The sequence below is a fragment of the Fistularia commersonii genome, chromosome 4 (assembly GCF_037954325.1).
Source record: "Fistularia commersonii isolate RoL2024-O1a breed Wild chromosome 4, RoL_Fcom_v1.0, whole genome shotgun sequence".
NCBI classification, from domain to species: Eukaryota; Metazoa; Chordata; class Actinopteri; order Syngnathiformes; family Fistulariidae; genus Fistularia; species Fistularia commersonii.
The window spans coordinates 12,323,724-12,346,799 of NC_141287.1; the positions used below are offsets into that span (position 1 = coordinate 12,323,724).

Consider the following 23,076-nt stretch of genomic DNA (forward strand, 5'->3'; position numbering starts at 1 on the left):
TGTGTGTGTGTGTGTGTGTTTGTGTGTGGACTGCCAGGTTGATGACACTCGGCTAACATTTTCATTTTCAGACATGAGACGCTGCACACAGAGGAAACATCTCGTCATTCATTCATCCATTCATTCATTCATTCACTATTCCACTTATGCTACACTGCTCATGGGGGCTTCTTACAGCAACATCCCAAAATTCATCCTCTCATTCACCGTTCTCATTCTCATTCGTCAAGGCAATTTAGCTTCTCCAGTTGTTCCAGACATGTAAAGTGACATGAGACAATTCTGTTGCTATTTGGCGCCGTATGAATAACATCCAAAAACAGTCAACAGGCTCATTGAAGACTCCAAATCGTCCTGCGATGTGAATGAGAGGGTGAACGGTTTTGTGTCTGTTTATGTTGCCCTGCGATTGACAGGTGACCAAATTAAACCCGAATTAAACCCACCTCTCAACCAGATGGCTGCTGTGGTTGGTTGCACTCACGCCCCCTAGTGGCCGTTGATGGAAATGCGCTCCAGGTGGCGCTTTGAGAATGCCGCGCTCCAGACACAAGTCCATTGCCGGAAGAAAAGAAGACATTTTTTCGCACTATTTAATCCAGTTTCTCCTGAAATGTTATTTTATTAATTCATCTATTTATTATTATTTATATCTTATTTTATTTCAATTAATTAATAAATTTAAGTGTTTATTTATTTTATCATTTATTTTATTTATTTATCTATTTATCATTTTTTTTATTTATTTGTGTTTTTATTTATTATTTTGTTTTATTTTATTTTATTTCTCAGAAAAACACCACAGGGGTTATAACCGAAGGAGGCACATGGAGGAAATATCATTGTTTACATGATTGTTGTGATCTGAGTTGCACCCAATCAAGAGAAAATCGCTCACTTTCGCGCTCCTCCTCGCCTTCGCTGCGGGGAAGGCGACCAATCAGCTGTGGCTTTGCTCTGAATACCATGTGGATGAGATCTGATTCGGCCCAGGGGAACGTTTCGGGGGCCAGAATGAGTAAGATTCTCCCCGCCTGCGGAGTCTATCAGGCTGCGTCCAGCCGCTTTATTGATTTAACATCCGGGCGGGCTCACACACACACACACACACACACACACACACGCACAAAATCAGACACACAAAGGCACACACGCATGGCTCGGAGGCCGACAGGTGTGTTTATCGTCTTGGCATTGCTGCACTTGTAAATATAATTAGCGCATTGCATCCTGCAGGAACAAACGGGTCAAAATGGGGGGGGGGGCTTTTCCTCGGAGCAAGGTCAAAGGTCAGGAGCCGCACAGTCCTAAGAGCGCCCCCCCCAACACACACACACACACACACACCCACACACACACACATACATACACACTTCTTTTGGTGCAGTTTGTTAAAGAAGATCAAATGAACCCATGAATGTCAGAGAGCCCGAGATGCAGCTCCTCCTAAAGCTAAACGGGTTACTTTAAAATTATAAGTCCTTTAAAATGACCCCAAGTACTTTGAAATGACCCAAAATACTTAAAAGGACCGAAAGTACTTTAAAACAATCCAAAGTACTTTACAATGACAAAGTATCTGGTGCTAGCATGTGGTTTTAGTAGCATAGCGATAGCGGGATGGCATTAGCAGAGGAAGCAAAGCAGCCTGGTGTTAACAGTGTGGCATCAGTCGAGCTGTGTAGTGTTGGCAGCATGGCATTAGCAACCTTGTGTTAGTAGCATTGTGCTAGCTTGGTTGCATTACCCGCATGGCATTAGCAGAACAACGTAGGGTTAGCAGCCTGGTGTCAGCAGTATGGCATGATCAGCCTGGTATTGGCAGAGCAGTGTGGTGTCAGAAGCACAGCCTGGTGTTACCAGGCTAGTGGTGGCAGCCTGGTGTTAGCAGTGTAGCATTAGCAGCACGGTGTTAGCAGTGTGTCTTTGTAGAGCAGTGTGGTGTTAGCAGCCTGGTGTAAGGGCCACTGTGTTAGCAGTGTGGCAGTATCAGGCTTGTGTTTGCTCCCTGGTGTTAGCGCCATTGTGTTAGTAGTGTGGCATTAGCAGGCTGGCGTTAGCAGGCTTGTGTTAGCGTGTGTTTCTACCCGACTCTGGGGCATGGAACCTCATGTGTGTATGCATGTGTATATGTGTATATGTGTATATGTGTATAAGTGTATATATGTGTGTGTGTGTGTGTGTGTGTGTGTGTGTGTGTGTGTGTGTGAAAGAAGGCTTGTGAAAGCATTGGCACAAAGCAAACAAAGTCTCTGGCATTTAGCATTTAGATCTTGTCTTAACAAAGCAGGTTTCCAACGTGGCTCCAATGGGGAAGCCATCTACTCGTTGACATAATCAATCATTGACTCCTTGACTTGTTGATACGTTGATTCGTTGGCTCGTTGAGTCATTGATTCGTTGAACTTGCTAATTCGTTGAGTCATTGATTCATCGATTCGTAGACTTGTTGATTTGTTGACTTGTTAATTTGTTAACTCATTGATTCATTGATTCGGTGACTTGTTGGTTCGTTGACTCATTGATTCGTAGATTTGTTGATTTGTTGACTCATTGATTCGGTGAGTCATTGATTTGTTGACTTAATGACTCGTTGATTTGACTTGCGGCACCTCCTTCCCTCCGACCTTCTGAATCCCAATGGAATAATTGCCAGTTGAATGAGAAATCGACTCTAAAAATTCGTGGTGGTAATACGAGCGAGAAAGTCACTGATTCGATTCCCACCCTCAAGATCCATAAATTGAGGGCAACCTAAATTTCTCAGGTGTGTGAACAATGTGACGTGTATTTCTTTACATGACATGTGAATGAGAGCGTGAATGGTCGTGATGAGCCCTTGGTGAAGGCCGCCTCAAGGGTGTAGATGAATGAATGAATGAACGCGTGAATCACTATGCATCAAATGTAAGTGCTTACAAATGTATCATAATCAATCAGTAAACAGTCACCATGACACACTTTAGCTTATTTAAAAATTATTTGAAAATATGAAATAGCACGTTTAAAGCATAATAGAACACTGTTACATATTAAGTACTACTTATTATTGTGTAATCATTTTATTTTTTTCCGATTTACACTTTAAGTGTTGTTTTAAGTGTTGTTTGCATGCTCGGCTGCCCCCCCCCGGCTCACAAAAAGCTGAGTCGCCATAGTAACACGCCGTGCGCTAGCATTTTAATGGCTGTGAAACTCTAGTTAAACAGCTCACCTGCTTTACTCATCACAGTTCCTCTTCATCCTCTTCACAGGGGCCCGCCGTTCGGCCCCAGAGCTAATAACTCACAGCCGAGTGTGTTGCGCCGTGTCGTCTTTACAATGCGTCACCGGTGGGGGTGGTTGGGGGGTCCGCGGCCCCTGGGGGCCCCCCACCCACCAGCAGGGCTCGCATTTGAAGCCGCCGCTTATTCCCCTCCTCCGGAGAGGAGCAAACACCGTTGACTCCCGCCGAGGTGTCAGAAACACGAGCCGCCGGCGCCGCCAGATCAGATCGACCGTCTCCAGGCCGCTCGGGGCGATCGGACAGGAAACCCGGCTTATTTCAATGTTATAAACGCTATATTAACATGTTATAACACTGTAATAACACAATAATAAACATCTGATTCGCACTGGTGAGATTAAATCTGACCTCACAGATTCGATCAGACAAGAAGACACCAGAGTGTTTACAGGATTAACTTTATGGTCCCGGTGAGTCTCACAGTGCACAAGGAATACAACAGCTGGTCAAAGTACTGGAACCACATCTGAAATACTGTAAATCATATTCACAATATTTTTACCTATTTATTTAGGATATGAAGGAGTTCAGCAACTGCTGGTGGGTGAGGCATCAACAAGAATTGGTGTAGTGGGGAAGAGTGGTGTGTGTGTGAGTAAATAGATATACGGAGAGTTGCATGGAGTTTAATACGTTAAATATATGTTAAATATCGGACACCTCTTTGCAGGTGGAGGAGGTCGAGCTGTCAGTTTCAAATCCTTTATCAAAACGGTGAATAATGAGCTGAAAAAGAATTCACCCTGCTGGAGGAGGGGGTCATCCCATCTGTCCGGGCATCTTCAGGAGAGTCAACACGGCTGTTTGTTTAGTAAAGAAAATAAGAAACAGGGTTGTTTTGCTGTCGTTTGGAAAGTAAACGACAAACGTTTCATCCAATTACCTCGGTTGTCTCCAGGTTCCTGTTCCGAGACAGGATTCATTCATTTGCTCTCAATTCTGCTTCTGCTTTTTTTTTTTTTTTTTTTTTCCCGCAAGTCATCAGGTTATTTCTGCCACCAAACTTTTTTCTCTCTCGACAGTCACGGCCAAGGAACAAGAAATCAGAACCTGAAAATTCTATTGTAAAAATGTCAAAAAAAATCAGATTTTTAAAATGTAAATCCGATTTGAACAGTAATGATCATTTTTTCCCCACTAAAAAAAAAACAGAGACAGAATTTTAGAAAATGCGCAGGAAAAAAGGAATAAAAACCTTAAGAGACAGGAATTTATAAGAAATGGTTCTGATGAAGCAGTAGCTTTATTCATTTATTATATTATATTTTATCATATTATTGATATTTATTTATTTGTTATTTTGTGTTGTTTGTTTGTTTGTTTAAGTACTTACCTAGACTTACCTATTTAATTAGATTTTTTTTTCTATTTTGGCATTCTAATGCCAAAGATTAGGACAAAAGAAATGAAGCATTTAATTTTTGTTAATTCACTTTAAAATCTACTTAATTTTATGTGAATGAAATAATATTTATTCCAATTTATTTTCTTTTCTTTTTATTTTTATCATGTCATTTGTCTTTGTTTCCTGTGTTGGAATTCTTATGTGAAAGGCGTGAATAATGAAGTATTTAATTAAATTTAATTTAAATGTATTTCATTTTATTTTAATTAAATACATTCTCTTTTTATCTCATTTGACTTTATTTGACTTGTTTAGTTTTTCCAGTGCGGGCTTTTTTGAGAGAAAATTTGTGCAAAATCACCAAAATGCAGCAATTTTATCCCTGGAAAATTCCAAATCTCATCCAAAGCAGGCCGTGGCAGAGAACCCCCCTCCATCCCCCCCCCCACCCCCACCCAGGGTTATGGGGGTGAGGTGGTCAAGAATCCCCCCGACCCCGGACCCCGCTGGTGACACAGGTGACATTGAGAAGGCGACATCCCGCCGTCGACGCCGCCCCTTTGTTGACCCTCGCCGATCTTCACCCCTGCGTGTCCGCAGCCCAATCAGCAGAGTCAACAACACCACTGTTTGCTCAAACCCCCTCCACCTCCACCACCACCTCCATCTCCACCACCGTCTCAGACACTCAGAGTCAATGCTCACCCAGTCTGGAGTCCCCAGAAAGTTCCACGTCCATGAGGAGGTTCCACCTTGATTAGGAGTTTCCACCTTCAATTGGTGCCTTTCCCCTACCTTGGAGGTGCCCCCTTCATGAGGAGGTTGTTCCTCCTTTCATTTAGGTGCCACCTTCATATGGGGGACTACATCTTGTATAGACAATGTAATCTGAAGGCGATCAGTGACAGCAGAGTAGTGGTAGTTGAGGGTGTGGCCAGACAACTTAGGAAGGTGGTTTGTAGTATGACTCTGGTGACAAGATAAAAAGGCTCTGAGTGGTCAGGGACAGCTTCCAGATGACAGGACAACTACATCTAATGTGAACAGGGAGACAGGTAGGAGAGTACTTGGTGTATCATCATGAAGGTAAGTAGATGAGGGGAGTCGGTGGTGAAATAAAGAAGTACAGGAGTATATTCAGAGAAAGCAGTCAGCAAAGAAGAAGTGGTACACTGAGGGGACTTAAAAAGAAGGATAGGAGTACAGGGAGATGTAGTGCAAGGTAAAGGTACATGTAGCAAAGGCAAATGAAAGGTGTATGATGACTTGTATGCTCGGCTGGACAGTAAGGAGGGAAAGAATGATATATACAGGTTGGCAAAACAGAGAGATAGAGATGGAAAGGATGTACAACAGGCTTGGAAGATTTAGGATACAGAAGGACATGTAATAACAGATGATAGAAGGGTGATGGTAAGATGGAAAGAGTACTTTGAAGAGCTGATGAATCAGGAAAAAAAAACAGAGGGAAGGATGAAAGAGGCGACTATTGTGGACCACGAAGTAGCAGAGATTAGTAAAAGTTGAAGTGAGGTGGGCATTGAAGAGCATGAAGAGTAGAAAGGTGGTTGGTAATGATGATGTACCTGTGGAGGTATGGAAGTGTCTAGGAGAGGCTGCAGTAGAGTTCCTGGTTAGAATATTTAACAAGATCTGAGAGTGCGAAGATGCCTGAGGAATGGCGGAGAGGTTTGATGGTGCCCATTTTATAAGACTAAGGGATATGCGCAGAATTATGCGGTCCTACAATGCAGTAATTGCTTTAAAAATGCTGGTAGAGAAGTAAGGAAAAGGTCAGAGGGAGCTGTATTGTGCCTTTGTAGACCTGGAAGAAGCATACGACAGGGAGCAGAGAGAGGATCTCAGGCGTTGTATGAGGAAGTCTGGAGTGGCAGAAAAGTATGTTAGACCGGCGCAGGACATGTATGCCAGCTGTGAGATAGTGGTGAGGTGTGCTGTAGGTGTGACAAGAGAAGTTCATGGTGGAGGTAGGACTCCATCAGGGATCAGCTCTGACCCCCTTCTTTTTGCAGTGGTGATGGACAGGCTGACAGATGAGGTTAGACAGGAATCTCCATGGACCATGATGTTTGCAGAGGACATTGTGATCTGTAGTGAAAGCGGGGAACAGGTGGAAGAAAATCTGGAGAGGTGGAGGTATGCGCTGGAAATAAGAGGAATGAAGGTCAGCCATAAAGACATAATATATATTTGCAAATGAGAGGAACCGAAGAGGAGCAGTGAAGTATTTAGGGTCAACAGGCCAAACCAATGGAGAGTGTGAAAAAGGTGAAGAAACAGGTTCAAGCAGGTTGGAACAGGTAGAGAAAAGTTTCAGGGATGATGTTTGATAAGATTATCAGCCAGATGGAAAGGAAATGTATGCGAGACAATGGTGAGACCAGTGATGCTGAACGGAGACAACAGAGTTGGAGAGAAGACAGGAAGCAGAGCTGGAGGTCGCAGAGATGAAGATGTTGAGGTTCTCTGTTGGAGTGACGAGGGTGGATAGGATCAAGAATGAGTCCATCAGAGGGACAGCACAGGTTCGATGTTTTGAAAATAATCTCAAGGAAAACGGACTGAGATGGTTCCGAGGAGGAGTGGAACAGTGTGAGCCGGTGGAGCTTCACTCTTAAATTTCCTCTATAGGAATAGGAAAGGATGGGTAAACATATAAATGATAAAATAATAAATAAAGAAAAATACAACAAAGAAACACATGAAAATACATTTCAAATACATTGAAAAACAAAGCTCAATAATCATACTTGAGTCTTTTTTCCCTTAATCTTCTTTCTTGAACGTACAAAAAACGTAGTTTAAAAAGCTAAGTATAAAATAGAATAAATGAAAACAAAATTAAATTAAATAGTATACAATAAGATCCAAATTAAATAATAATGAATGAAATATGAGAAAAAATAGATGAAATTAAAACTACCAGATAATATTATTGTGGACTGCAAAAGAAAGAGTTAAAGTTTATTGAAATAACAACTGGTTTATAATTTTGCTCGAATTTGCACAAGACAAAATAATTAAATAACATAAACTAAAATGAAAATGCTATCGAATTGAAATAAAAAGGAATAGAATAAAATTATAAATAGAGAAATAAAGTAACATTGAAATAATTTTTATATTGTTTGGTTTAATATTACGCCCTTATTTTCACTCTGAAAATGTCTGCACTTGAAAATCAAATTTACACAATAAAATCGAGATGATTAAGATAAAATTTGATTTTATTTAAATGAAATGGAATAAGGTGAAATATGTTTAAATTAAATAGATTTGAATAGAAGGAAATTAAATTACATAATGTATTTATAATATTCCCCAAATATTGCCCAAACATAGGACAACTAGAATAAAGTAAAACCAAATTTCACTAATAAATGGGGTTGAGTATTTTAAAAATCTCTTTTTTTCTGCTACCCAGCAGCGGTGGCTCAGACAGAAAACTGCTGGTAGCTTTAAAAAAGTGATTGCACGGCTGGTAATAGACACTGGGCTCCGTGCAATGAAAACCAGCTGGGGCCTTTTCCCTCCCACGGAACATCTTTGGTGCATCTTGAATCACTTTTTTTCAACACATACACACACACACACACTCATAGGAGCGGACAGGTGTGAGTCATGTGTGCAGCGTGCACAAGTTCAACGTGCAAACGCAGGTACGAGTGGGCAAAGTGTAGATAATCAGGTGATAATTTGTAAAGACGCATAGTCACGTAGAAAGACGACGTGGGTAGTGTATCCACGGAGAGGCAGGTGTGGGAGTTAATAGGCCCGCCCACACACACACACACACACACACACATTGGGTTTATCTTTAGATCCTCGTGTGTGTGTGTGTGTGTGTTGAAGTCAAAAGTAGTGGGGTCCTGGCCAGCATATGGACGGTAAAATTCCACTCATCATGGCTTCTAACAAATCATCTCCTCCATAACTTCACACACACACACACACACATTCACACATACACACACACACACACACACACACACGTAACCCCCGCTGTCAGATCAAAGGCCGGCGTGAGTGACGGCGCCCTCTCCTCTCTTTGTTTCACTGTATCATCCCCTTTCTTCTCGTTCTCTTTTTATGCTTTCCATCTTTCACCGCCTCACTCCCTGGCTCCGCCAGCCGGTGCACGTTATGACGTCGTTGCAGGAGGCATTGGCTGAGCACACAACGGATGGCGGCCTCCGCTGTCGTTAGCAGCACATCATACAGGCTTCATGATACACTAACAGGAAGTGCGAGGTGGATACAGGAAGTGCTAATTCTGGTTGGCATGGGTAGAAGAGGGAAAAACATGGCGACAGCCGGCAGGCCTGCAATGGGGCCCGTTGCCATGGAAACAAAATGGGGAAAGAAAGGACGCTAACGGCTGTCCCTTCATTCGTTCATTTGCCTGTTGGTTCATTCGTTCGTTTTTTTTTATTTTTTCCCCTCTGCTCGTTCGTTTAGTCACATGTTTGTTTTTTTTCGTTCTTCAATGCGCTCGCTCACTTGTTCACACATTCATTTATCTGTTTATTTATATACGTATGCGTGTATTTATTTATTTGGCCATTTACTCATCCATCCATCTATTTACTTGTTGATCCAACCATTCCTTGGTTAACAGTAATAATGATAATTTATCCTTTATTAATCCCTCATGGGGAAATTAGTTCTCTGCAATGAACCCATCATGGATGAACCATGAGCAGAAGGCTGCTGTCCATCAGCGCCAGGGGAGCAGTTTGGGGTTCAGTGTCTTGCTCGAAAACACTTCGACACACTAGGAGGAGCCGGGAATCGAACCAGAAATGGTCTGTATCCAAAGGCGATTGCTCTACTTACTGCACCATGCCACCCCACAATTTTGTATTTATTTATTTTATTTTTTTATAATGATTTATCCTTAAAGCATGTATTTATTCATTCATTTGTTCATACATTCATTTGGTCATTTATAGAGTAATTGATCCATTTCAGCCTAATTTGACGTGGATTTTTATACAATGTCAGTTCTTTTTATTGTTTTATTTCATATTTTCATGTAATTATTATTTTTTAAATATTTTATTCGTTTTTTATTTTATACTTTATTTGTAATTAGGTTTCCCGTAACTGTCATTATTTTTCAAACAAATACTTATGATTTTTTTTCACCCTTTTAGGATTTCAACATTTTTTTTGCCCATTTTTCATTTTCTAAATAGCGGTGGCAGTGGTGTTGATGGAAAGGGAGGGCATTCTCCTTCTTCCCAGCCTGTCTCTTCCAGTAAGACTTGATTCTGGATCCCGTGAGGAGCCGATCCTGGCCAGGGGCCTCACCCTCACCCTCACCCTCACCCTAACCTTCACCCCTGAGTAGGAGCCTCCTCCCCCTTTTCTTCCTCTCCGGGTTCATTGGGGGGCTCCTGCAGCTGAACTGGAGATGCAGGGCAAAGGTCATAATCACAGGGGGGTTTTATGTTATGTTTGTGTGTGTGGGTGTGTGTGTGTGTGTGCGCGCGCTACCATGTCTTGCACGTCCCTCACTTGCCTATGTTACTTCCATATCCGCACCTGTGGCGTCCTCCACCAGGTTGGACAACTCTTGGTGGGATGAGGGCCATTCACAGAGGTGCCATTTTCTCTCTCTCTCTCTCACACACACACACACACACACCAAGAAAGGTTCTGCTTCCTTTGCAGTGCCATGTAGAGCAGTGGAGCCTCCAGGGAACCTGCTCCCGGTGCAAACAGCCTCCTACCAGGACGCAATTTGATGAATGTGCGTCTGGCGGGACCACGTCGGGCTTCGTTCCCCTAATAAGCCTCATTAAAGCCTGCTTTTGTTTGTGAACTCGAGAAAGAAAAAAAGAAACCGCTGCCGCTTCAAGTTCTTCAAACGCGTAGAAAATAGTCCAGGGTCGTGGATTCATTCTCCGCCGCCGTCGACTCTCCGCTCTATGCTTTTACAAATAAACAAATACCGGGCTGCAAGATGTGACCTCTGAGAGGAACAAACAGACGGATTCTGAAGAACTGATCCAATGGTCCAGGATCACGAGCCCTGAAGTGGCCCTTGTTTTACTTGACTTTTATTTTCTTTCCTGCAAATAGACCCGAGGCCGTCTTTATTCTTAGATAGATAGATAGATAGATAGATAGATAGATAGATAGATAGATAGATAGATAGATAGATAGATAGATAGATAGATAGATAGATAGATAGATAGATAGATATTCATACATATACACATATGTTTATATTTCATTGCAGGTAAGTCTATCATAAAGATTGTAAGAATGAAAGAATATGAAATTGTATTCATGTTTCAATTTATAGATACATAATAGATCTATATATGCTGTAGCAACATATATTTACATACATACACATATATATATATTAAATGAACGAATATATATATCTATCTATATATAGATAGATATATATATACGTTCATTTGAAAAATGAATGAATGACAAATAAAAAAAGGGAAATTGAATCTATCAAATATTTACACATTCATTTAGAGATATGACGCTGTCATACTTATATAACAGGCTTGGTTTTCAATGTTGTTTATTTTACCAAGTATTACCATCATTTTATTTTATGTAAATGAAATTTCTACATTAAACACTATCTATCTATCTATCTATCTATCTATCTATCTATCTATCTATCTATCTATCTATCTATCTATCTGTATGTATGTGTGAGTTTACATGTATGCTTATACATATATCTTAATTGTGTACGTCTGTGTGTGTGTGTGTGTGTGTGTGTGTGTGAGTGAGTGTGAGTGTGTGTGTGTCCTCCCTACTGATGTAGGTGTGTGAGTCTGGAGGCGGGCACTACGACCCCCTGTTAAATTTGAATGAAATGTTTTCATTAAAATGTAATATTTAAATGATGTATAAATACATGTAGATGTATGTTTCCATCGAAACCAAAAACAAATAAGGCAACGCACCGTTTACACACACACACGCACACACACGCACACGTATATAAAACAGAAGACCTGCTTTTTATGTGGTAAAAATGTGCTATAAATACATGTGTCTATTTATATATACATTATATTCATGATTTATACACATATACACGCATGAATATATGTAGACATGTGAATGATATATTAATGCCGATATATTTTTCTCATCGAAAACGAACAAAAATAGATTAAAAAACACATTTCTAGCTGGGTTTAAGGATGTGAGGCGACGCCAGGACACTGAACTCACGACCGAAATCACGCGATATTTGAAACTTTGTATTTTTTTAACGACTGAAATTCGATTATTTAGACTTTGACGCAAATCAAAATCATCCCGTTTATCGAAATAGCTTTTCGGAATTGAAATTGACGAAAAAAAAAAACCAGGGGAATCCTCGTTTTAGAAAAAGTATGAAAATATATAATATGAAATAATGTGGATTTTTTTTTTTTTTTATATTTTGCCTAAGTAAAATAAGTGTTGAAATAGAGATGAAAAAGGATTAAATAGTGTTGTATTTGCGCAAAAAAAGTGACAAATAAAACAAAGCACAAGAAGACAGAGGAGGAGGAGAAGTTTTCTGATAAGTGACAAACACTTCCATCCCTCCTCCTCCTCCTCCTCCTCTTCCTCCTCCTACCGCACGGAGAAACCCCTCCCCTTCCACGCTCCAGCGTATTTATCATCCCGACGCGGGATGAGGAAGAAGGGAAGAAAGAGAAGAAGGGCGAGAGAAAGTATTGCGTGCGGAGGGGAAGGAGCATGCCAGCCCCGTGCGGGAGCTCAGCCTGAGCGGCCTTCATCCGCACTGGATCCCCGCATCCCCTCCTCTCCCGCCTCCGCTCCCCGGCGGCTCGTCGTCCCGGCGTCCGGCCGGCAGCCACGGCCTCCAAGGCGGCCGCCGCGCTCGCCCCGCTCCGGCTGCGCCACCTCAAGCGGGAAATGGAGGAGGGCGGCTCCAGCTGCCCGGCGTCCCCCGCTGACAGCGCGGCCACCAGCGAGGAGGAGCCGGACCGACGGTTGCACCTCCAGCAGCAGCAGCAGCAGCAGCTTCTCCTGCAGCAGCAGCAGCAGCAGCAGCAGCAGCAGCTCCAGCAGCAGCAGCAGCTCCAGAGGCGCTTCGGGAGGAAGAGGAGAGCCAGCAAGAAGACCAGCGAGGACGGCGGCAGCAGCTCCAGCAGCAGCGGCGGCTCCACCGGTGCGGGCGGCGGGAGTCCGCTGAAGCGCGGAAAGAAGCAAAGCCCGGCGGACGCGGCTGGAGGAAGCACCGGGGGAGGAGGAGGCGGAAGCGGGGGAGGCGCTCCGACTTACGAGGAGCTGCAGAACCAGCGCGTTCTCGCCAACGTGCGCGAACGCCAGCGCACGCAGTCGCTGAACGAAGCGTTCGCGTCGCTTCGCAAGATCATCCCCACGCTGCCGTCCGACAAGCTGAGCAAGATCCAGACGCTCAAGTTGGCGTCGCGGTACATCGACTTCCTGTGCCAGGTGCTGCAGAGCGACGAGATGGACGCCAAGGCCGCGAGCTGCAGCTACGTCGCGCACGAGCGCCTCAGCTACGCCTTCTCGGTGTGGCGCATGGAGGGCGCGTGGTCCATGTCCGCGTCCCACTGACGGGATCACGAGCCCCCGCCTCCACACACACACGCACACACACACACACACACACACACACACACACACACACAGGTGGTGGAGGAGGAGGGGGCGTCTCGCGCATCGTTCCGAAGCGGTGGGTATCCTTTTTTTTTTCTATTATTATAATTTTTAATTTAATTTTTTATTTTCTTGGTTAAACCTTGCTTTCCAAAGTGTGTATCCACGCGTGAACTCTCTCTCTTTTTGTTTCGACGTATTTTAAAAACGTTTGGTATCCACGTGACCAAATAATAGCCCCCCCCCCCCCCCCCCACACACACACACACACACACTTTACCTGTCCCGACTGTCACATCCGGGTTCTACAAGGCCGGAAGCGGCCCTATTTTATTATTATTGTTATTATTATTATCATTATATTATCATTATTTTGTTCATTTTTAGCGCGCATTATTTTACTTTTTTAAAGTTTGTGTGTGTGTGTGTGTGAGTGTGAAGGCCGCGGCTACCATTTACTGTCTCCAAACCGCACGGCCATAATTATGATTAATAGTATTAATAGTAATTATGACAGTAGTGACACATACATATTCATTTTATTTTCATTTAATATTATTTTTTGATATTAGGGATTTTATTTTTAAGCGGCCTTTCTTCTCACCGGAGCCCCCAAAACGTTAAGCTTCGTTTGATTTTGGTTCTTTTCCTTTATCTTATGGTCTTTTTTTTCTCGAAAATCCGAGGGAGGAGAAGGAAACACGTACGACTTTTATTGAAAAAAACAACAAAAAAACAAAAACAAATAACAAACAAACAAAAATAAAAACAAAACAAAAAAACAAGCTCAATGGTCGAAGTACAACGGAAAAGGCCGAAACGTTTTCGTTCACAAAATAAAAGAAATTAAGAGGAAGTCGTTTGTTTCCGTATCGTCGGGCTTTTATTTTGTAGGAGACTAATGCGATTCCCGTCCTGATCGATCGTTCTGATCACATCGATCAGAACACACACACACACACACACACAGAGAGAGAGAGAGAGAGAGAGAAGAGTGAGAGAATACGAACTCACGAAAATCTCCGGGGAAAACCAATTGGCGTGGTCGCTAAGATGAATATCTGTTTTGAAAAAAATATGATAATAACTATAGAGATTAAATGATCGATGTGAATATTTCCTGATCGATGACAGCGTTCTAAACGAAGTCACTTTTTAAGTACCAAAAAATGCAGGTTTCAGTGCTTTATTCATCTCTAAAAGTCTGAAAATATTCATACTATTTTGTAAATCACTTTTTGCTTTTTATAATACACACACATATATATATATATATATATATATATATATATATATATATATATATATAGAAAGCTATATTTACAGTGTGATTTCACTGTAAAATTGGATTCATTTTGTATTCAGGGTGATTTAGGCCCCAACAATAACAACAATGTTAAATATAATGATGACAATAATAATAATGGTTATCATTATTATTTAGTTATTATTGTTATGATTAGTTAATTGTTATCGTTATTTTTATGAATGACAATAATAATGTGAATTGTATGAACAATGATGATATCGACTACAATGATTATGATAATAATAGTAATGGCAATAGTTATAATAATAGGAGGAATGATAGTAATTCGAATGGTATTAATAATGGTGATGTTCACTATAATTGTATTAACACCAATGATAGTAATTACAATATCAATAATAATGATAATGATGTGTGTTTCTTCCCACAGACTGTTTACGTCTACCAATCATGGAGACCAAACGGATTATTGAAGAACCTCAAAGACTTGACACGTAATGTGACGCGCACGCACACACACACCGACACAAACACGCATGCACACACACAAACACCAGAGTGTGTGTGTGTGTTTGTATGTGTGTTTGGCTGTGGATTCTGTCTGTCTGGAGCTGTTGTTCCTTTTTATCGTGGTAATAAAGAGGAAGAAGAAAAGGAAGAAGGAGGCGTTATAGCTCGGATTATGGACACCCACTCTTATTTTGAGAAAGATATATATTTTGTTTTGTTTTTCTAAATGACTTTAAACCAAAGTATAAATCTATAAATGCATATTGTAAATACCTTGTTTTGGAAGTGTAGCCTGAGAAGGGACCAATTGAAGCGCGCCGAGCTGCATGGTTTAATTTCTACAGCCAATCTCCAATGTACATCTGTTTTATTTTTCTCTCTCTTATAATTTTTTTTGAGGCTTATTTATTAAAACATATTTTTGAACAAATTGCACTGCTTTATTCATGTTTTTAACATTTTTATTGTATTTTTAATTTTTTTATAGTGCGATATCCTGCCGGCGCGTGCAGCTTTTAGCTTTTAAGTGCGTTAAAAACAAACAAAAAAATAAGGAAAAAGTTATGTTAGGAGTTAAAAGTTAACCCACCACTATCCTTCCAAAATAGTTAATTTAGGAAATAATTTAAAAATATCATTACTGCCAGGAGTGAAACCCTGTCATAAGGAGAAAAGGTAGTTTTAAATAAATAAGATAAACTTTATCGATTCCCATGGGGGAAATTCCTTAGTCACAGCAGCATAACTGTTATGTCAGAAAAAATATGAATATAGATTGAAAGGCAGAAGACAGAAGATGGCTAGACAAAAAAGAAAGAAAATCCACAAATAAATGAATTGCATTTGAAATGACACCTTGCTGGTTGTGATGACTGAGCTGTGTTGATAAGAAGAAGAAACAGGGGGTTTAAAAAAGAAATAAAAGAGGTTAAATGATGTGTGGCTGGTTGGGAGGTCAGCAGCCGCACAGGACTTGGGTTCAAGCCTGAGGTTGAGATGAAGAGCGGGACGCTGGAGGCAAAGGGGCCGCAGAGGTGCGGCGTCTCCTTCACCCCTCAGACAGGAAACATCAAATGTCTGGTCATTTGTTGTTGTTGTTGCTGTTGTTTGTGTGTCCCCCCCCCCCCCCCCCCCCCCGCCAAGCCCTGCCTCCCCGTACCCATACACAATATCATTTTAATTATTTTATCTTATTTTTTTGATTCATGATAAGGTCGGCCAGGAGTGTCTGGACACTGCCACGGCACTTGTTGCTTTTTACTCAATTTTTTTTTTTTTATATTTTTAGTCTATTTCTTTTAGTGTTTCTTGAAATAATTTTTATTCATTTATTTGTTTGATATTTTGTTTTTTTTTCCCCCAAGTTTTATTGTGATTTCTTTTACATTTATTTTATTCATTTTTTGTTTGTTTTTGTCATTATATTTCTTTCAATATATTCGATTTGTCTTTTTATTATCCAGTTGTTGAGACTGATTTCTTGCTTGCTGTTGCTGATTTTGTTTCATTTTTTTAAATACATTTTTTAAGTTTTTACTTTTATTTGGTCTTTTTTTATTTATATATTTAAGAAAGTTTTTTTCAAGCATTTTTTAAATTTCATCCAGTTCTTTAATTTCATCTCCTCTGAGCTTGCCAGGTCAAGTCTGGAGATTTTGATGTGGAATTTTTTTCTATAATTTTCAAGCTGATTTTTTAGGATTTTCTTCTTAATCTATACCTAAACCCATACCAGCTGTCCAAATTTGACCTTTGCAATAAATATAATTACCCTTTTAATTTAAAAAGTTATCTTTAAGCAATAGAATTAAATTAAAATAAGATAAAATCCTGCTGCTTTCCATGGTAAATCCCCGGACTATTTTACTTGATCCATTTTTTCTATTTTTATTGGAGCTGTTGACATGGATTTTATCAAAAATTCCCAATGTTTTCTCTGAAATTTGGTGGATTGTCAATTTTCTTTTTGGGGCTCAGATATGGAGACAGATATATTATTCTTAAGATTCTTAGCTGTTTTGCAGGAAATATTAAATTTGTTTTTATTTTCATTTTTGGAGGTAATATCTTGAACAATGTCAAACAACTGTCCTCTCTACAGATTAGAAAATAATCCTTTTGAAATGATGGTCTAGGTAAAATATTACAAAAAATATTGTATATATATATATATATATATATATATATATATATATATATACGTGTGGTTTTTTTTTTTCATTTCAATTTTCCTGTTTTTCAAATTTTGTGCTAATTTACAGCTACTTATTTTTTTTTAGCTTATTTTTAGCTAATTTGGCGCAAATTTCTTACTAACATGCAGGTGCATTTTCCCACTTTCAGAAACCTCCAAGAGATTTAAGCTGTCCTTGAACTGTCCAAGTGTCAACTATTTCCCATTTTTTTTTTTTTTTTTGCCGGGGTGGAGGGATTGTTCTGGAATTCAGGTCATTTTTACGGATGATTATTATAAACACAGGTTTAGGTTTATTCCGTCCCAACTCTGGTGGAGATTTGAGACATTTGGGCGGTCGTCATCACAAACCCTCATCTGAGGAAACAAACAACTGCAATGCCGGCGAATTTTCTCATCGCTGTGCATGTGGTCCAGAACACCTGCGACCCCCTTCCCCATGAAGCTCCGAGTCCAACCCCCCCTCCTCGCACTTTATCTCCCATAAACTGTCTACATCTGGAGCTGCAGGCTGTCAGGGCTTTTGTTTCCTTCGCTTTTCTTCTTCTTCTTTTGCAAAAACTCTGCTCGCCCCACCGAGGCACGGGGATCTGCAACGGCTGTCACAGTCTCTGACGGCCACGCTTGCTATATTAGTGTTATTACCAGCTTATTATGATATATTTTTGGTATCCCTCTTGAAGGAAAAAACGAGGATTACGGAGATTATGTCAGTTTAAATGTTAATGATATTAATAATATTTGCAGGGTGATTACACTGACAAGTGACTCAAAACTAATGATCGGTGATACGAATTCCTGGGAATTAATCTAATCGATTAATTGATTGATGGCTCACGGTTCGTCTTCATCATCCAAAAAAAAAAAATTCAATCCAGTTTGTGTTTTCACAACTGAATTACTTATTGCCAATACTACAACTACTTCTACAAGGGTAGTAGTAGCACTGCAAGGATATTGGCTGAGAATGCAGTACCTGTGTGGACAGGTGTTAGCAGCGCGGGAAATCAATTCCTGTGGAAAGTGGGCCCAGAAGTTCTCCGTCCTGTGTGTAACGCAGGTATTACACAGTTATTGCACATTAATGAATTGACACAATTGCGCGTGGTGCAAAAAGTGGGCGTTGAAGACAGACTTCTTGTTGATCTCAGAGAGATGGGTGTTTCCCCGCCGGCCTCCTGATCCATCTGGCCTGCCGGCGCCCAGAAACCAAGGAATCTGAAATATAATATAGAACGTATGATATGAAAATAAACCATAAAAATAAAATATATGATAATTCATAATAAAAAATGATTATTAATTAATTAACAATTAAAAATGATAAAAACAAATATAAATATCGCTGCTGAAAAAAACTCAAAATACTCATTTACACTTACCTGAACCCCATTACCTCCATTTTTTCAGTACTTTTGAAGAAAAACACTCAAAAGTCTAATTGTTCTCGGGTCTCTCGTCCAATCAAACTCCTCGGACGAATCCTAAAAGAGGACCCGGATGAAAGGCGGTGACCTTTGACCTTTTGCGATCCAGCCGCAGGAGCACACGCAAGCGCCGCGGGTAAATCAGCTGATATCGCCCGAGGCGACCGAGTAACTCCACAGTTTTCGTGTTTAAAGTACTTCTACCGCAGTAAAACCCCAGCGGAGTACTTCGTTCCTCGGCGTCACGTCCGGCACCCCGCTGTGTTCCTGCCCGCCGGTGGTCTCGGATGCAGCTCGGACTTCCCTTCCCGTCCCGCCGTTTGATTACCTGCTCATTTTCTTACCAGAGCCTCGCAGCTGAGTGACCCCCCCCACCCCCCCCACCCCTGGAGGGTGGGGTGACGAGGGAGGGGGGGGTCGCTCCGGCGACGCGAGGGATCCAGATGTTTCCCGTAAAAATCAGACGGAAAAAGCTACAAAACTTTAATTTGCAGTAAAAAAGGGGGGAATAAAGTGAGGGTTTACACTGCGAGCGCCTCAGACGGCGTGAAGAAAAAAAAATGCCATGGTTAGACCATAGAGTGTGTGTGTGTGTTTGTGTGTGTGCGTGTGTGTGTGTGTGTGTGTGTGTGTGTGTGTGTGTGTGTGTGTGTGGTGGTCATATCATACCTGAAGATCCGTTTGCTTTCAAAATAAAAGCACTATTTATACATGATTGGACAAAAGTGATACAGAATGTTTAACTTGCTTGTCTTTTTTTAATCACTATCAGCACCATTTATCCCACACTCATTCATGAGTGGGCCGATAATGATATAATTATGTCTTACTGTTAAGCAATTTCAGTCAATCCTATCATGAATAATATTATCATGATAAATACTTTTTCTTGGTTACTCATATTGTGAAATATTGGGATTTTTTTTTCCCAATTTTGCAGTCTTTTTTAAATGTTATTAATTAATTTTGCAATTGGGTTGAACAAAAGTGTATCCTTTCATGAATAATATTATAATGATATAAGTATACATATGAATTTATTTTTTGATTTGTCTTTTACTTTTTTCCAATTTTGCAGATTTTCATGTCATCTTAAAATAATTGTGGTTGAACATACATGTATCTTTTCATGAACAGTTCTATAGTTATTATTATTTCTATCATCTTTATGATTATTTATTAACTGGTCAGTCAAGAATAATTATTCTTACTGTCCTGCAATTATTGAATTCATTCCACATGTTATTACACAGCAAAATGCCACAGCAAGTCATTTGTCCTGTGTTATTACAGGGTAATAAAGCCCCAGGACCAAAACCAGCTGCACCTGCGGTCGGAGCTGCAGAGGCAGGTGGATTTGGAAAGTGAAGACAGAAGTCCAGATTGATTTTATCTGATTTTATGTCGCTCTTTATTCGCAATAAATTACGACAAAGAATCGTAAATGTTACTTCTTTTTAATTGTAATTAAACTTTCGGTGTCAATACGTCACATTTCTTGATTTTCTGATGGAAGATCGTCAGGATGAGCGGGGGAAAAAAAAAGGGGAAATAAAATGTGTGTGTTTCCTCCTGCAAAAAAAAATTCCAACATTTCTTAATAAAAGATACATCTAAAAATGAATCAATAATAAAAAAAAAATCCCATCATTTTAAAATTTTATCATCGTAATATTATTCACGATGGGATGCACATCTGTTCTCCCGAAATTGCTGAACAATCATGAGATAATTTTCAACAATTAAATAAACAACAACACCCTCTGTTACATCATGAATGAGTGAATTTATATGAATGAGAGGGTGAATATCTGTGTCTCTAAAAAAATCTGTGACATTATTGGACGTCGAAAGTATGATTACAATTATAAAGAAGTCACATTCACGATATTTTATCCTTCCTTCATTGCAAATAAAGAGTGACATTGAACTGCCTTCACATAAATATAATCTGGACTTGTGTTTTTGCTCTCCAACCGCAGATGCAGCTGGTTTTGGTCCTGGGGCTTTATTACCCTGTAATAACACAGGACAAATGACTTGCTGTGGCATTTTGCTGTGTAATAAATGTGGAATTAATTCAATAATCGCAGGACGGTGAGACTTATTATATTTGTCTGATAAGTCAATAATTGTTTGTTCATAAAAGAATAAGCGTTTGTTCAATCTAAATTATTTAAGGATGACAAAAAAATTTGTAATGAATAAATGCAAATTAAGAAAATTGAAAATTTGAAAAAAATTGAATATTTCTAAGTAAAAGATAAATCAAAAAATGAATTCATATAAAATCTGATGTAAATATATGTAAATATATGTAAATATATAATATTTAAATAGATGTAAATATATATATATATATATGTATATATATATGTATGTATAATATTATTCATGCAAGGATACATTTTTGTTTAATCAAAATTGCTTAACAATCACTTGAAAATGACTAATGAATAAGTAAATGGCAATCTAAAAAATATGCAAAATTCTAAAATATATATATTGTTAAAGTAAAAAATTCAAAGAAAAAAATTCAACTTTTCAAAGAAAATTAAAAAAAAAATCATTGTAATGTTATTATTAATGAAAAGATAACCACACGTTCAACTAATGTTTTTAGGGCTCACATGAAAATTTCTAATTAATAAATGACAATTTTTTTTTTTTGAAAAAAATTCAAAATAAAAGATACCTTCAAAAAAATTAATTAATTAAAATATAAAAAAAAACCCACCATTTTAATATTAAAAATAGAAACAAATTTGTTTAAGGATCACTTGAAGATGAGTCATGAATACATAAAAAAATGAAAGGTATTTTTAAAAAATCAGCACAATTGGAAGAAAAAAAATCCCCAAAATGTTAAATTAAAAAGAAAGGAATAAGGAAAGAAAGATAGAGATATATTTTGCTTTCAGAGCAAATCAGTCCATCCAGAGTGACCCTTGACTTTTCCAACCTTCCTCCTGACTCAGCGTGCTCTTCCTCATGCGACTCTTCTTTGTGTACATGTTGAGTCTGCCGGCATCATGCCTGGAAAACATCTCCCTGCCCTCCATCGTCCTCCAGCTGCCCTTCATCTGAACTGGGGAGCAAAACTGTAATTACCGCTTGGCTGCTGCCGCTGCCGCCGCTAAACTTAGACCCTCAGTTCTCCGCGAACTCAGAGGAATAATTATCAGCGATGGTCGTCATCCTGCAGGCGGCGCCTCGCCCACCGGCACACCTGGGAGAAAGGAGGAGACAAAGCGCGCACACACACACACACACACACACACACACACACACACACACACACACACACACACACAGACACGCACACGCACACGCACACGAAAACGTCTGTGTACTGCGGAAGGAATAACTAGGCTAACACTTTACTAGCAGCTGATAGCCTGAGTTTGCAAAATGCTACATTGTCTGTTAGCCATGTGTTAGCCGTCCGTGAATGTCTACTAGCCGCGATTAGCCTCTTTCAGCAAATTGGGTGTATATTTCTGCTTTCAGCATCAGTTAGCTAACTAACTGCTACTGTTGGCTACCATTAACATGAGCATTAATAGACAAAAATAACTTAATTTACAACTTTGGAACAACAATAACAACTAAAGACTTACACACACACAAACACAAACACCTTTTAGCCGCGGAAAAGCTTCAGTCGCCAGCTCTGAAATGACTGAAAAAACAGCTCGACTAACGCCTCACTAACAGTTATTAGCCTGAATTGAAAAATGATATGTTGCCTGTTGACACGTATTAGCTGCTATTAACTGCTATTGGCAAATTATTAGTTCACTTTTGTAATTAGCATTAGCTAAGCATGGTTTACTACAAAGTACCAACTGTTAACTACTGTTAGCTGCCGTGAGCCTTTAAACACCAACGTGAAAAAATTAAAATAACTTCATTTACAACTTTGGAACAACAATTTACAACAGAACAGTCAGTTTAAGAAGTTTTAGCTGTGTCTCCCCACACATATATACACATTCACACACACGCGCCTTTATCCACCACTGTGTACTCTGGAAAAAATAACTAGTGTAAGACTTTACTAGCTGCTGATAGCTTGATTTGGAAAATACCGTGTTGCTTATCAGTTCTTCATTATGTACTGTTAGCCAAGTGTCAGTGTCTACTAGCTGCTATTAGCCTCCATAGCAGGCTATTAGCATACTAGGTGGATACTTCTGCTGTTAGCATCAGTTAGCCAATACTTACTATGAGTTGACATCATTAGCATGAACATCATGTTTAATCCTTCGAACACCAACAAGAAATGGCGCAACTTAAGTTATTTGCAACTTTGGAACAACAATAACAACTGACGACACACACACACACACACACACACACACACACACACACACACACACACACTGCCCCGCG

At 39.9% G+C, this 23,076-nt stretch overlaps 1 protein-coding gene across 1 annotated transcript; it reads left to right on the plus strand.

Annotated features, from left to right (window-relative positions):
* The first annotated feature begins 12,335 nt into the window (after positions 1-12,335).
* Positions 12,336-15,490, plus strand: twist2. Its single transcript, XM_086144588.1, has 2 exons — positions 12,336-13,356; positions 14,981-15,490. Exon 1 carries the CDS (start codon positions 12,570-12,572, stop codon positions 13,236-13,238), a length of 669 nt encoding a protein of 222 aa, XP_086000714.1. The 5' UTR covers positions 12,336-12,569; the 3' UTR covers positions 13,239-13,356; positions 14,981-15,490.
* The last annotated feature ends 7,586 nt before the right edge of the window (positions 15,491-23,076 follow it).